The 12,749-nt window shown below is 50.8% G+C and overlaps 1 protein-coding gene across 2 annotated transcripts; it reads left to right on the forward strand.

Annotated features, from left to right (window-relative positions):
* Positions 1–5: 5 nt before the first annotated feature.
* Positions 6–12,349, forward strand: Dnmt3l (DNA methyltransferase 3 like). Of its 2 annotated transcripts, none has more exons than XM_057751191.1 (12): positions 6–127; positions 564–643; positions 875–919; positions 1,960–2,039; positions 2,114–2,226; positions 2,846–3,017; positions 4,103–4,190; positions 5,422–5,516; positions 7,686–7,761; positions 8,121–8,260; positions 9,876–9,961; positions 11,915–12,349. In XM_057751191.1, the coding sequence occupies exons 1-12, from the start codon at positions 6–8 to the stop codon at positions 12,081–12,083; spliced, it is 1,266 nt and encodes a 421-aa protein (XP_057607174.1). In that variant the 3' UTR covers positions 12,084–12,349. The 2 variants fall into 2 exon arrangements, with proteins under 2 accessions (XP_057607174.1, XP_057607173.1); XM_057751190.1 differs by having other exon boundaries at positions 6–123; positions 551–643.
* Positions 12,350–12,749: the final 400 nt, after the last annotated feature.

The raw sequence follows: 12,749 nt of genomic DNA on the forward strand, positions 1-12,749 counted from the left end.
CACCCATGGGTTCCCGGAAAAATTCTTCTTGCTCCAAGACAGGTGAAACATGGGACCTGGAGACTCTGGACAGCTCTAGCCCGGACTCTGCCAATCACCTGGAAGAGCAATGGCTGAAATCCAGTAAGTTCCTCAGGCTTCTTTCTTCCTTTCCCTCTCCCTTCCTCTCTTTCCCTTCCCTCCTGGTCCTTAGCAGAGGGTCTGGACTGTCACCAGAAGGTGGGCCCTAGAGGGGTTTAGCAGGTACAGAGGGAGGCAGGGCCATATGGGTGCTGGGAAACGGCCTACCTGAAAACACATGGTGGCTGGGTGTGGAGGGGTGAAGGATATCTCACAGGGCCCAGCCTCTCCTCCCAAGTACTTTGAAGCTGATGTTGCAGTTTTTCTTGTCCCTCATTCCCAGATGGGTGGGTGGATGTCACTATGACTTGGCTGGGCAGTTGAGTGGATTCCCTGACCCCTGCATTGACTACAGGTAGCTGACTGTTTTCCTGCATACATCTTGTGTCCCTATGAGGGCTCCCAGTGATGATGTCTTCTCTGTCTCCAGCCCGTAGCCTCAGTGACGATGAGCACAGCGTGGATGTCGTACTGGAAGATTCCCGAGAGCTGCTGTCCTTAACCTCACCCCCACCAGGCAGAGGTAAGTCCACACCTAAGTAATAAACATATCTCATGGATGAGGACCTCAGAGTCAGGCAATGCATGGAATGTTCCTGTATCATTCAGGATGCCCCAAGCCCAGACAAGGGCAAGCGTTTGGTGGGTGTCAGTGGAGAGATTCCTTGTGTCCCAGACACCTCAGAAGAGACGTTTATCAAGCATGTTCCAATGAGGAGCCAGAGGAAAGAGGCTACTTATTTTTCTCTTTCAGAGATCATCAGGTATGAAGTCACTGTGAACCAACGGAACATTGAAGGTGAGTTTGCACGCTTGCCTGTGATCCAGCATCAGCCCTGCCAGAAAGGCTTGCCTCAGCCTCACTCAGCCATCCCAGAAGGTGGGGAACAATCCTGGTGCCCACGGGATGTTCTCTCTCCATCCCCCTTACTAGATTTGTTTAAGGCATGCGGTTGAAAAGTTTTGTCTATCTGGGCTGGGCATGGTGGCCCACACCATTAATCCCAGCACTCTGGAGGCAGAGGCAGGAGGATCTCTGAGGTTGAAGCTGACCTGATCTACAGAGCAAGTTCCAGGACAGCCAGGGCTACACAGAGAAACCCTGTCTCGAGCCCTTCCCCCAACAAAAATGTGTGTGTGTCTATCGCCAGACACTACAGTCTAATTTGAGATTACGCTGAGTTTCAGTAGCTTGTCACTCATCTTGGAGGAAGCCCTGGGTTCCATCAGACCTATAAACTGGGTGTGTCACCACACCCAGTAGCCCAACATTCATTCAGGAGATAGAGGTAGGAGAACCAGACATTCAAGGTCATAGTGAAGTTTAAGCCAGCTTGAGATATATGTGACCCTGTCCGAAAGAGAAGGAGGGAAAGGAAAATTAAAATTTGCATCTGGGGGCTCAGTGGCTAAGAGCACTGGCTGCTCTTCCAGAGTTCCCAGCATCCACATGGTGGTTGACAACCATCTGTAGTGGGAACTAATGCCCTCTCCTGGTACAAAGGTGGTGTACATGCAGGAAGAGTATGCGTATATATATTGAAAGAAATAGATGTTTTTTAAAAATGTGTATCTGCTAGGGACTCCAAGCTCCTCAGTCAATGATCTATTTCTCTGGATTGGCCAAGATGTGAGTTCTTGGGTTTCCATAGGAGTTTTAGTATCAACATGTCACGTCTACAGAAAGTCATCTGGGGTCTGGAGATGCTGCCCTTCATTTGGGATGTCTTCTGATCTATTACCCTGACATGTGTTCTTGGGTCTTCCCTGGTCTCTCTCAGGGTCCTTGGACTTTTTTGTTACATCTTCTCCCCGATTTTCCTTCTCCATTCTCTCTAGACATCTGCCTCTGTTGTGGAAGTCTCCAGGTGTATACGCAGCACCCCTTATTTGAAGGGGGAATATGTGCTCCATGTAAGGTAAGCAGGGAGGCGGTGGGACTTCGTTGGCACTGTTGGAGGAGATTGCACAATAACCTTTGCCCCCTGCTCAGGACATATTCCTGGAGACCATCTTCCTTTACGATATGGATGGGCACCAGAGTTACTGCTCCATATGCTGCTTCGGGAAAACCCTGTTTATCTGTGAGAGCCCCGACTGTACCAGGTGCGGCAGGGCCCAACTCCCCATTCCATCCCCGAAGAACCCCTCCCAATGTGAGAAACAGGTGCTAAAAATGGTGCATCTGTGATGTCTCTCTTCAAGAGCACAGCCACCATATGGCCACACCCTCTGCCCTTAGGAATAGAAGGGTGGGCACTTGTACTCTGCCCAGGGTCTGTGGGTCACAAGTCGTGAGCAGGATTGTTCAGGGCATAGGCAGCACTTTTTACCTACAGTTAAATCCCCATCCTGATCTCCATCCATGCCGGTCCCTAACCTGTCCTGGCCATCTTCCTCTTTACATCCCTGACTTCAAGTCTCCCCTTCCCTGCTGCTCCTGCATATGGTTTTTCCCAGAACTTTGAAAATGCGTGTTGAGGTTTCCGAGTTGTGGGAAGGCTTAAGGGAGCGAGGGCCGCCATTTTGGGTACTCCCACCGCACTTCTGTTATTGTTGAATCCCCTTCCCAGCCTGCAGCCAGCCCCACACCCCCAGCACTGAGAGCAAAGCCAGCCTCTCCTCTGAAGAGCCGGGAGAGAAACAGATGGTTCTCTCTGGTCTGCCTTGCGGTCCCCTGATGGCAGTATGATGTGGCTTACCATGGTTTTCGGTTTGACTCTAGATGCTACTGCTTTGAGTGTGTGGATATCCTGGTGGGTCCCGGGACCTCAGAGCGAATCAGTGCCATGGCCTGCTGGGTTTGCTTCCTGTGCCTGCCTTTCACTCGGAGCGGACTGCTGCAGAGGCGAAGGAAGTGGCGTCACCAGCTGAAGGCCTTCCATGATCTAGAGGGGGTAAGGACAACCAGTATGACGGCAGATATATATACATACTCCATCACAGGATAAGGCTCTGGCCATAATGCCCCTTTCCTGTCCTGCTGGAGAGCAGATGCCACTGGTGTTTCGTCGTGAGGGTCTCAGATAGCCCAGGCTGGCCTCAGACTCACTATGGAGCTGAGGATCACCTTGAACTCAATGAGTACTGGAATTACTCACTGGGTCGCAGGTTTTACAAGCTCTTTACTGAGCTATATCCTTGATCATCATTTTGTTTCTTATAAGCCTAGGGATGATTTTCAGTTACAAGTAGGACAGGAGCCCCCTCCACAGCCATCACATCGGCTTGAATGCTTAGCCGACATGGTATCCTGTGTGCAGCCAAGGCTGCCGTCTCAAAGGTGAAGCCCAGAGGGCTCAAAACAGTCCAAGGTGAAGACGCCTGGATGGTGTGTCTCCTCTCCCCAAAACATCTGTCAAGGTCATAAACCAAGGACCTGAAAACGCAACCTAATTTGGAAGTAGGGTCTTTGTGGTGTCGTTTAGCTGAGCTTGTGATAAGAGCAATTTGGAATGAGGTAGCCCCTGCATGAAGTAGGGGTGTTCTTATAAGAGAAGGCATTTTGGGGGGTTGAGACATGTAGGAAAAAACCTAGTGATGAAGGCAGAGGCAGCATATAGCCAGTAGGAGCCCTGGTGTCACCTGGCTTTCCGGCTGCTGGGCTATGGAAATAATTTTGCTCTCCTGGAGTACTTAGAGCCTGAGACCTACAGAGCTACCCTCTGCTAGGATCCATTATCCTCTAACTTCAGAGAAACCTTACACTGCTTCCCTTGAGATTTGTGGGGGTCCAGGCAAGAGACCTAGACCTGGGGAGTGGATGGAGTTGGCCTCCAGGGAGGGAGGGACAACCATGGTCACTACAGGGCTAGCCAGGCCTTGGCAAGTGTGTCCCAGGGAGCTCTCAGTTGAGTGCTGTCTATCCAGGGAAAGACAGCTGTAGGATCCACTTAACCATAACTCAGCCAGCTCTCTCTGAACAACTAGTACAGATCCTCTTGCCTTTTTCTCTCTTTCCGTTTTTCTATTTCCTTTCCAGTCAAATCCTGTGAAGATGTACAAGATAGTGTCTGCCTGGAAGAGACAGCCCGTGAGGGTGCTTAACCTTTTTGGGAAGATTGATAAAGGTGAGTGTCATCACATCAGGTGACTACAGAAGAGGGGGCAGGAGGAACTCAGAGTGTTCTGGTGTCCTTGGCATCTGAGGTGTGGGGCGGGGGATTGAGAATAGAATGCCAGTTGAGTTGGGCAGCATGCCTTTAATCCAGCATTCAGGAATAGAGAGGCAGGCAATCTCTGTGAGTTTGAGGCCAGCCTGATCTACAGAGCTAGTTCCAGGACAGCTAAGGCTACACAGAAAAACCCTGTCTTGAAAAACAAAACCAAAAAAAAAAAAAAAAAAAAAAAAAAAACAAGAAAGAAAGATCCTAGCTCCCCAAGAGGAGGAGGCAGGGATGGGAAAGGACAAGCCCATCAGGGTAGAGGGGAGCTACTGCTGGTGAGAAGACTGGGTTCTGGCAGCTGTGCTCCCCCATATTGGCTCCCCCAGCTGCCTCATCTTCCTGAACCCTCTTTCTATACTTGAATCTCCCAAGTTATGCAAGTTATGTCTTCTGGAGTCCTGCCCCTTAGACTGTCCTGATCCCCATGTGCCCACCAAGCACAGAGCCCTGAAGGCACTCTGTTCTCTGGCTAACGCATATCCCACTGCTGACACCACCAGGAGCCCAGCCAGTGACCCCCACGCTGTATCACAAGCACCCATGCGGTAGTTACAATTGTATCACTATACCTTTAGGACATCTAGCTCAACTTGCCCAAACTCTCATTCTCGGGGTCTGAAGGAAATTCACCTGCTCTGTATGTCACCACTCTGGTTCAAACATGACACCACTATGGAAGCCACAGCCCCACTGGTGGCCTAAGCCAGCAAGTGAGAGCATGACTCAGAAATGCAGTTTTGCAACCGATTTCTTGACTTTCACAAAGTAACCCTCAGGCCGGGCGGTGGTGGCGCACGCCTTTAATCCCAGCACTTGGGAGGCAGAGGTAGGTGGATCTCTGTGAGTTCGAGACCAGCCTGGTCTACAGAGCTAGTTCCAGGACAGGCTCCAAAACCACAGAGAAACCCTGTCTCGAAAAACCAAAAAAAAAAAAAAAAAAAAAAAAAAAAAAAAAAAAAAAAAAAAAACAAAGTAACCCTCAGGAAGTTTGTCCTTGGGCTCCATTGCCAGAAAAGATCAAGCTGCTGCTCCGTGGCAGGAAAGATCGCACTGTCACGGATCCGTCCCCACTCTGTGGGGACAGAGCCCATGTCACCTCGGTTCTCTGTGTCCATCTTGTCTGTCCTCCCTCCAGAGCTAGAGAGTTTGGGCTTTCTGGAAAGTGGTTCTGGTTCGGAAGAGGGAAGACTGAAGTACTTGGAAGACGTCACCAATGTTGTGAGAAGAGATGTAAGTTGAGGTGTTGGGGGGGCAGGGCTGCCAACGCCAGGTGTGCCAGAGGAGAGATGACAGGGCCTGGGGGGAGGGGGAGGGAGGGAAGGAACCCTGGAGGGGCAGGAAGGAACAGGCAGGGTACAAGGAACCGCTAGAGGTCTTCAGACCAGCATGGGGTCCTGGGTCTGGCCGTGGCCCTGCCCCAGTGGAGTCAACACTGTTATGTTATGCCTCACAGAGGGAGGCGGGAGTGGAATGCGTCCCTCAACCCTGGTCAGGGCAAGCAGCCAGACATCTTGAAGTCCACATGGCTGGCTTCTGCTGCCTATGATGGCGGATATGCATGGGTGGAGAGGCTCAACCCCACGACACTCTCATTGTTGCAAGTCTTGAGCTGAGCAGCCAGCAGTTGAAAACCTCTTCCGAACACAAAGCTGGTGCTTCCTTGTCCCTGTGGTGGGAACCCTCTTGGGCTCCTCCTGGGAGCATGGGGGCGGGGCAAGTTGCATTTGGGCCTCTTAAATAGACAGTTGGGGTGCTGGTCTTTACCACAGAACCCTGACCGCTTCCTTTAGCCAGATCCCAGCCAGTCATTGCCCCTGAAGGATCTCAGGTGCACATCTGAAATCAGGTAGAGAAGTCGGGGACATAGAGAAAGCAAGAATCAAGAAGTTGGGGCCTAATTTAGGAGTCAGCCCACTACTGAGAGAAATGGGGAGATCCAAGAAAGTGGGGGCCTATTCTCGATTGGGGAAATCATGCTTAGACATCTTAGGAATGCCCCTCTCTTTCTCTCTCTTCCTCCCTCCCTCTCCTTCCTTCCTTTCTCTCTCTTCTTTCCTTTCTTTCTTTTCTTTTTCTTTTTAGATTTATTTATTATATACAGTGTTCTATCTGCATGTATGTCTGCAGGCCAGAAGGAGGCACCAGATCTCATTACAGATGGTTGTGAGCCACCATGTCTGGTGGGTGTCTGGGATCTCTGCTTAAGTGGGTCCCAAGGCTTAGCTAGGTCTTCTTGGGTCACCCCTAAGGTACAACACTGGAGAGATGCATGGGATGCAAAGGCCCTAATGCTGGTCGCCAGTTGTGAGAATTGAACTCAGGACCTCTGGAAGAGCAGCCAGTGCTCTTACCCTCTGAGCCATCTCTCCAGCCTCTAAATAACTTTTTTCAAATCTTTCTTTCTTTCTTTCTTTCTTTCTTTCTTTCTTTCTTTCTTTCTTTCTTTCTTTCTTTCTTTCTTCCTTCTTTCCTTCCTTCCTTCCTTTCTTCTTTTTTTCTTTTTAGTTTTCATTTTTGTTTTCTGAGACAGGGTTTCTCTGTGTAGCCCTGGCTATCCTGGAACTTGCTTAATAGACTAGGCTGGCTTCCAAATCAGTGAGATCCACCTTTCTTTGCCTCCCAAGGGCTGGGATTGAAGGGGTGAGTCACCATTGCTAGGTAGAACTTTTTCTTAAAAGAACGTTCAGGTTCAGGTTTGAGCCAGGCAGTGGTGGTACATGCCTTTAATCTTAGCACTAGGGAGGCACAGAGGCAGGGGCTGAGTTGGAGGCCAGCCTGATTTATAGATCAAGTTCCAGGACAGGACTACACAAAGAAACCCTGTCTCAAAAAACCAAAACAAAACAAAACAAATGTCCAGGGCTAGAGAGGCCATCGGCGAAGCAGGGGTTCCCTAGAAGATTCCTTGCATTGGCACAGGGCTGGCTGGGGTTGACTGTTTCATTCTCTCCCCAACTGGCCAGCAAGTGACCCTGTCTGGTACTAAGTGAGAATTGTTTATGGCCATCAGACAATGTCCACCCTGCCATCTGCGACCAGCTGCTGGCTCACAGCATAATCCACAATTTCCCAGAAGGATGTGGAATCCCTCAGGCTGAGCAGTGTCCTCCCTCCAGGACTGCCCCCGCCCCCTTTAAAAGCACATTTTCCGAGGAAGAATCTCAGATATGGAATGTTCTCGGGCTACCACTGTTTGGGCTTCTCCTGAGAGCCATTGGTGTCTGGGATCTCTGCTTAAGTGGGTCCCAAGGCTTAGCTAGGAGGTCTTCTTGGGTCACCCCCGACATACAACACTGGAGAGATGCGTGGGATGCAAAGGCCCTGATGCTGCTCGCCAGCGTGGAAGCACTTAGCTTTGAGCCATCCTCGTCCCATAATAACCGCGTGTGTGTTCCCTAGGTGGAGAGATGGGGCCCCTTTGACCTCGTGTACGGCTCGACACAGCCCCTAGGCTACTCTTGTAACCGCTGCCCTGGTGAGTTTCAAGAAATGAACTGTTTCGGCTCCAGTCACCGGAGAATCTTCTCTTCAGCCCTGTCACCTCTACCCTGTCCTTTCTTCTGTCTCTGTATCCCCTCATGCCACCTCAGCCTTCAGACAGGGCAGAAATCTCACACTCCACACTTTAATTCAAACCAGCTTCCCTGGGCTGTAACTGGCAGATGAACCTGCACAGGCTCTGTGTGCTGTCGGGTGAGCTCTAGACTAAACGGACGTTTGTGTTCCCATCTCTACCATGGGAGAGCAGAGGTGCCCAGCGTTTGCAAATGTGTTATCATGGCCCTCTACCTGGCCTTTGTCATCTGAACCCGGCCTTCCCCCGGTTCATGGCAGGCTGGTACATGTTCCAGTTCCACCGGATCCTGCAGTATGCTCAACCACCCTCAGGGAGTCAGCAGCCTTTCTTCTGGCTCTTTGTGGACAATCTGCTGCTGACGGAGGATGACCAGGTCACAGCAACCCGCTTCTTCCAGGTGGGTATACCTGGGGGGTAGGAGCTTAGCCTGTACCCAGTTCTGGGACCGTCACTCCTGCGGCCTCTACTACTCTGGCGTGTGCTAGGCCACAAGGACATTGGGCATCTGATTGCAGATTTTCAGGACACTGGCCCCTACAGGGACAGCCTTGAAGGGCAACCCCCCTCCTGCTACACCACTCTTGTGCATGCAAGTCACAGCCACCCAGATTCATGGCCCCCTCCCCCTCTCACCTTTCAGCTTGCACAGACGAGCATCTCCCCTCACACAGAACACACATTCCACAAGACATGCATGGCCACTCCATGCACTCACATGTTCATGTGCGTGTTCTCCTCCTTTACTTGCACCATCAGTGTGACTACCACCTGGGGCCCAGCGGTCAGTGCTCTCCAGGACTGATTTGGGCCAGTGGGTCAGGGATAGCTGCGGAGGATGGGGAGTGACTGACAGTCTTGGATATAGGAGATGAGAGACAGCAAGAAAGGAAGAAAGCTGTTGTGCCCACCTCCCAGAAGGAGACACAACAGAGGGCTGGGGAGCCGGACCTAGTATGGCAGAAGAGGGGGTGGGGACTCATAAGCACCATGCAGTTTTCCTGGATACAGAAAAGTCAGTCAGGAATGAGAGGCTCTGCTTGCCAAGTGCTGGGATTAAAGGTGTGCACTACCATGCCCAGCCTCAAGGGCCCTTTTATTAAGATTTGTGAGATGGCTGGATTATCCCCACAACCACCTACATCTGGTAATGGGTGGAGTATGTGGTCAGCGCTGCTGGGAAGAACTAGCCTGGCATCCCTAGGAAAACCCACTTGGCTGTGGTGTGTCAGCACGTGGCTAAAGCCTGCAGAAAGTGTTATAGGTAGACTCTTTTGAGTTGACAAGTGCAAAAGGCATTTGGTCTGTGGTTTTCTCTTTTGTGGGCTCCTTTTCAGGTTTTTGTTTCTGTGCTGAATCTGGTTCATAGAAAAATTTTACATGGTGGAAAGAATTCTATGAAATTTTATTGCATGGGAAAGCTTTAAAAAGCAACAACAAAATGTAAGCTGGGTACAGTGGCACAGGCTTTTGCTTTTAATCCTAGCAAAAGAGAAGGATCTCTGTGAACTGGAGGCCTGTCTGGTCTACACAGTAAGTGCCAGGGCAGCCAAGGCTACATAGTGAAACTCTGTCTTGCCTGCTCCAACCCCGAGAGAGAGAGAGACAGACAGACAGAGAGACAGAGAGAGATTTATGAAAGTCCATCTATGATGATATTGTCTTAGACCAAGCTGGCCTCAAACTCAGAGATCCGCCTGCCTCTGCATCCCGTGTGCTGGGATTAAAGGTGTGTCCACCACCATTGCCCAGAGATTTTCTGTCTTTTCAGAAGTCAGTATTTTGGAACCTTGCCTTATTCTAGAACATAACCCATTTCAGTGAAGTGTTTTTCTAGAGTTGATCCAAGTGATCTTCAGGCTTTAGTTCTTCGTGTTGTGTAAGAAAAAATGGGCATCCTGTGAGCGGCACCGCAGAGGAAGCATGACCCGCCTGAATGATCTATTGACGCGTGCTCCACAGGGAAGAGATTGCATCTGTGTCCCGCTGACCCACAGCCCCCTCTTCTCCCACAGGTGGAGGCTGTGACCCTCCAGGACGTCCGCAGCAGAGTCCTCCAGAATGCTGTGCGGGTGTGGAGCAACATCCCAGGGTTGAAGAGGTATCTCTCAGGGAGGAGGGAGAGCCAAAGACTCAGACAGAGAAAACGGTGCATTCTGATAGAGCCAGGCCTAAATTGTCCCATGCTCCACCTAGCAATCTGTTATCCACCACAACCCTGGACACACTAGGGCTCAGGGTGCCCCTGCACACTGAGGGACTCTCCCTATGTTCACCCAATACCTTAGGACTGGACAAGAGTTTCCTCATCCTCAGGAGAAAGTCCAGCCTCCTGAAGCTCCTGCCCAACACACACTTGTGCTCATACCACACACTCATTCTTAAAGACTGACGCAACTCCGTAATACATTCACACACCCACACACAGACACCCACTTGCTCACAGATGCATGTAGATCGAGCCAGCTTGAACTGTGTCTTCTGAGACTGCGAAGTCGTGTCTTTTCCTGCCCTATAGTGAGTTTCTGGAAACTTCCCACCCACCTCCTCCATCCCAGCATTCTCCTGGCTCCCAGTCACTATGCCAGTCAGGTACCACCTGGTTTCCCCACCTGGATGCTTTCAGGACTTGGGTTGAAGTGGGGCTAAGGAGACATACTTTCCCAGACATTCTTTTTGGATGTTTCTAAGTAAGGTATGGTCTCCTGCCTGGCATCCTTTTCTGATTGGTTCTGTGGGATAGGCAGGAGAGGGACAGAGAATGGGCTGAACAATTGGCAAAAGATGCCAGGCTCTACTCCTGTTAGCTGTGGGCCTATCAGGCCTGCCACACACAGGTCTTCTATTCCCTAACAACAAGCATCCTTTAAAAGGAATCACGTATGGTCCAGCCAATCCTAGTACATGCGGCTGTCTGAGAGGTACCTGCCCCTCTTGAGCTGCCCCATCGTGGGGTCCTGACAGACCTGTACCGTGGAGGGACAGTTTCTCTCCTCTGGGCCCCAGCCCCACCTCTTTTCTGATTGAGGTACTTCCTTTCTGATTTAGAGCCCCCAAAGGAAGTTGAGGTCTAGGCACACCTAATACCTAGGGTCACTTGACTCCTGGAGGAAACAGGGTGGCTTCGCACTGAGGTAAAAGACTCTTGGCCACTGAAGTAGGAATTAGCTTGCCAAGTTTACAGGCAGTTCATGGAATATCTGCACATGAAGACAGGGGAGAAAGGAGGGCGTGCCTTCTGACATGCCACTCACTGCCTTTGTCTGCCCCCCAAAATGGAGATGGTCCTTAACTGCCCCAGGGCCTGGGCACACAGAAAGGTGATGCTGTGGGGACTCCAGGATGATGCTCACATACTTTAGGAGCCCCCGGGGCACAGGTTTAGCACTTGTGTAAGCTGGGTTTGTCATGTCAGGCTTCCTGGGAACAGTATGTGTGCGCACGTGAAGGGTCTTACTGATCTGTACCCTTGCTCTGTGGGTGTCCCTGCCAGGGAGGCTCACATCCACTTTTGTCAGCTTCTCGGCTCCCTCTGCACACCAAAAAGGGGATATGCTGGGCTGGATCAAAGATCAAAGGTCTTAGCTGGGGCGTAATGGGAAGTGGGACACATACTTTTTTTTCTTTTCCTTTTGGTTTTTCAAGATATGGTTTCTCTGTGTAACAGCCCTGTCTGTCTTAGAACTCACTCTGTAGACCAGGCTATCCTTGAACTCAGAGAAATCCACCTGCCTCTGCCTCCCAAGTGCTGGGATAAAGGTATGAACCACCGCCGCCTGGCTCATGCCTTGGTTTTTCAGTCCCAGCAGAAGCTGGTAGATTTCAGTGTTTCCAGGACAGCCTGGTCTACATAGTAAGTTCCCTGCCAGCCAGGGCCACATAATGAGATACTGTCTTGGGGCGGGGGTTGGTCTTTGGGAACCCTACTTGTTCCAGAAGCAGGAGGCAAGGCCTGAGGGCACTTACCCTAGAGGCCACAGGCAACCTTATAGGGACCTCAAGTTCCCCGCCAGCCCAGTGCTGTATTTCTAACATGTGACTCTTTCTTTGGTAGCAAACACTCGGCCCTAACACCTAAGGAGCAGCAGTCCCTGGAAACCCAGACCAGAACCGGAGGCAATATGGCTGCCCAGAAAGTTGACCTCCTGGTGAAGACCTGCCTTCTCCCCCTGAGAGAGTATTTCAAGTATTTTTCTCAGAACCCACTTCCTCTTTACAAATGAATCATAATACAATGAAAGAAGAGGTTTTCCTAGAACCACAGCCGCCTTCCTCCTGTGGCCTTTTCCCTCGGCAAGGTCTTCCGTTTGCTTGCTTGCCTTTGGGGTTTTCCTGTTTGGTTCCCAAGATGCAATGCCTCCCATGCAGCTCACTGTGTGGGTGGGAGGCACCCACTTCTGCGGACAAGATCCTGATGGGATAGCCCGCTATGCATCTCCAGAAGTGTGTGTGTGTACCTGTTGTGAAGTCTTTCAAATATTAAAGGTTTTGGTAGAGTTTTGGTGGAGTGTGTGCGTGAGGCGTTTATTCTGTATGTCACAGTGATGACAATACATGTCTGACGTCCTGCCCTGGGCGTATAGTGCCTTCATCACCTGATATTTGCCTTGATGGCTGAAATCGCTCACCCTCCTGTTGGTACACAAAGCAATCCAAACCACTGCCAAAGCTCACCCCTGGCGAGCAGACATGTGACTTCTGTGTTGTCCTGACACAGTGGGAGCTTGCAGAAGTGGGTTCCCAACTGCTCTTGGCAGTTGGTGTTCCACGGAAGCTGAATCCACTGGGAACTGTGGACTGGCCAATTTTGAAATGCCTGGTGAGTTATCCTGATTAGGCATAACCATTCCTACACATGCACCAGATGGAGACTCAAACATCCTGAGTAC

Source organism: Chionomys nivalis, chromosome 19, assembly GCF_950005125.1.
Source record: "Chionomys nivalis chromosome 19, mChiNiv1.1, whole genome shotgun sequence".
NCBI lineage: Eukaryota > Metazoa > Chordata > Mammalia > Rodentia > Cricetidae > Chionomys > Chionomys nivalis.

Excerpts from the sequence above, each read along its gene's own strand:
- Dnmt3l (XM_057751190.1), top strand. The coding sequence starts at position 6 with ATGGGTTCCCGGAAAAATTCTTCTTGCTCCAAGACAGGTGAAACATGG. Across the intron at positions 644-874 it reads CTCACCCCCACCAGGCAGAG|AGATCATCAGGTATGAAGTC; the intron begins GTAAGTCCACAC and ends TTTCTCTTTCAG. Across the intron at positions 3,018-4,102 it reads CCTTCCATGATCTAGAGGGG|TCAAATCCTGTGAAGATGTA; the intron begins GTAAGGACAACC and ends TTTCCTTTCCAG.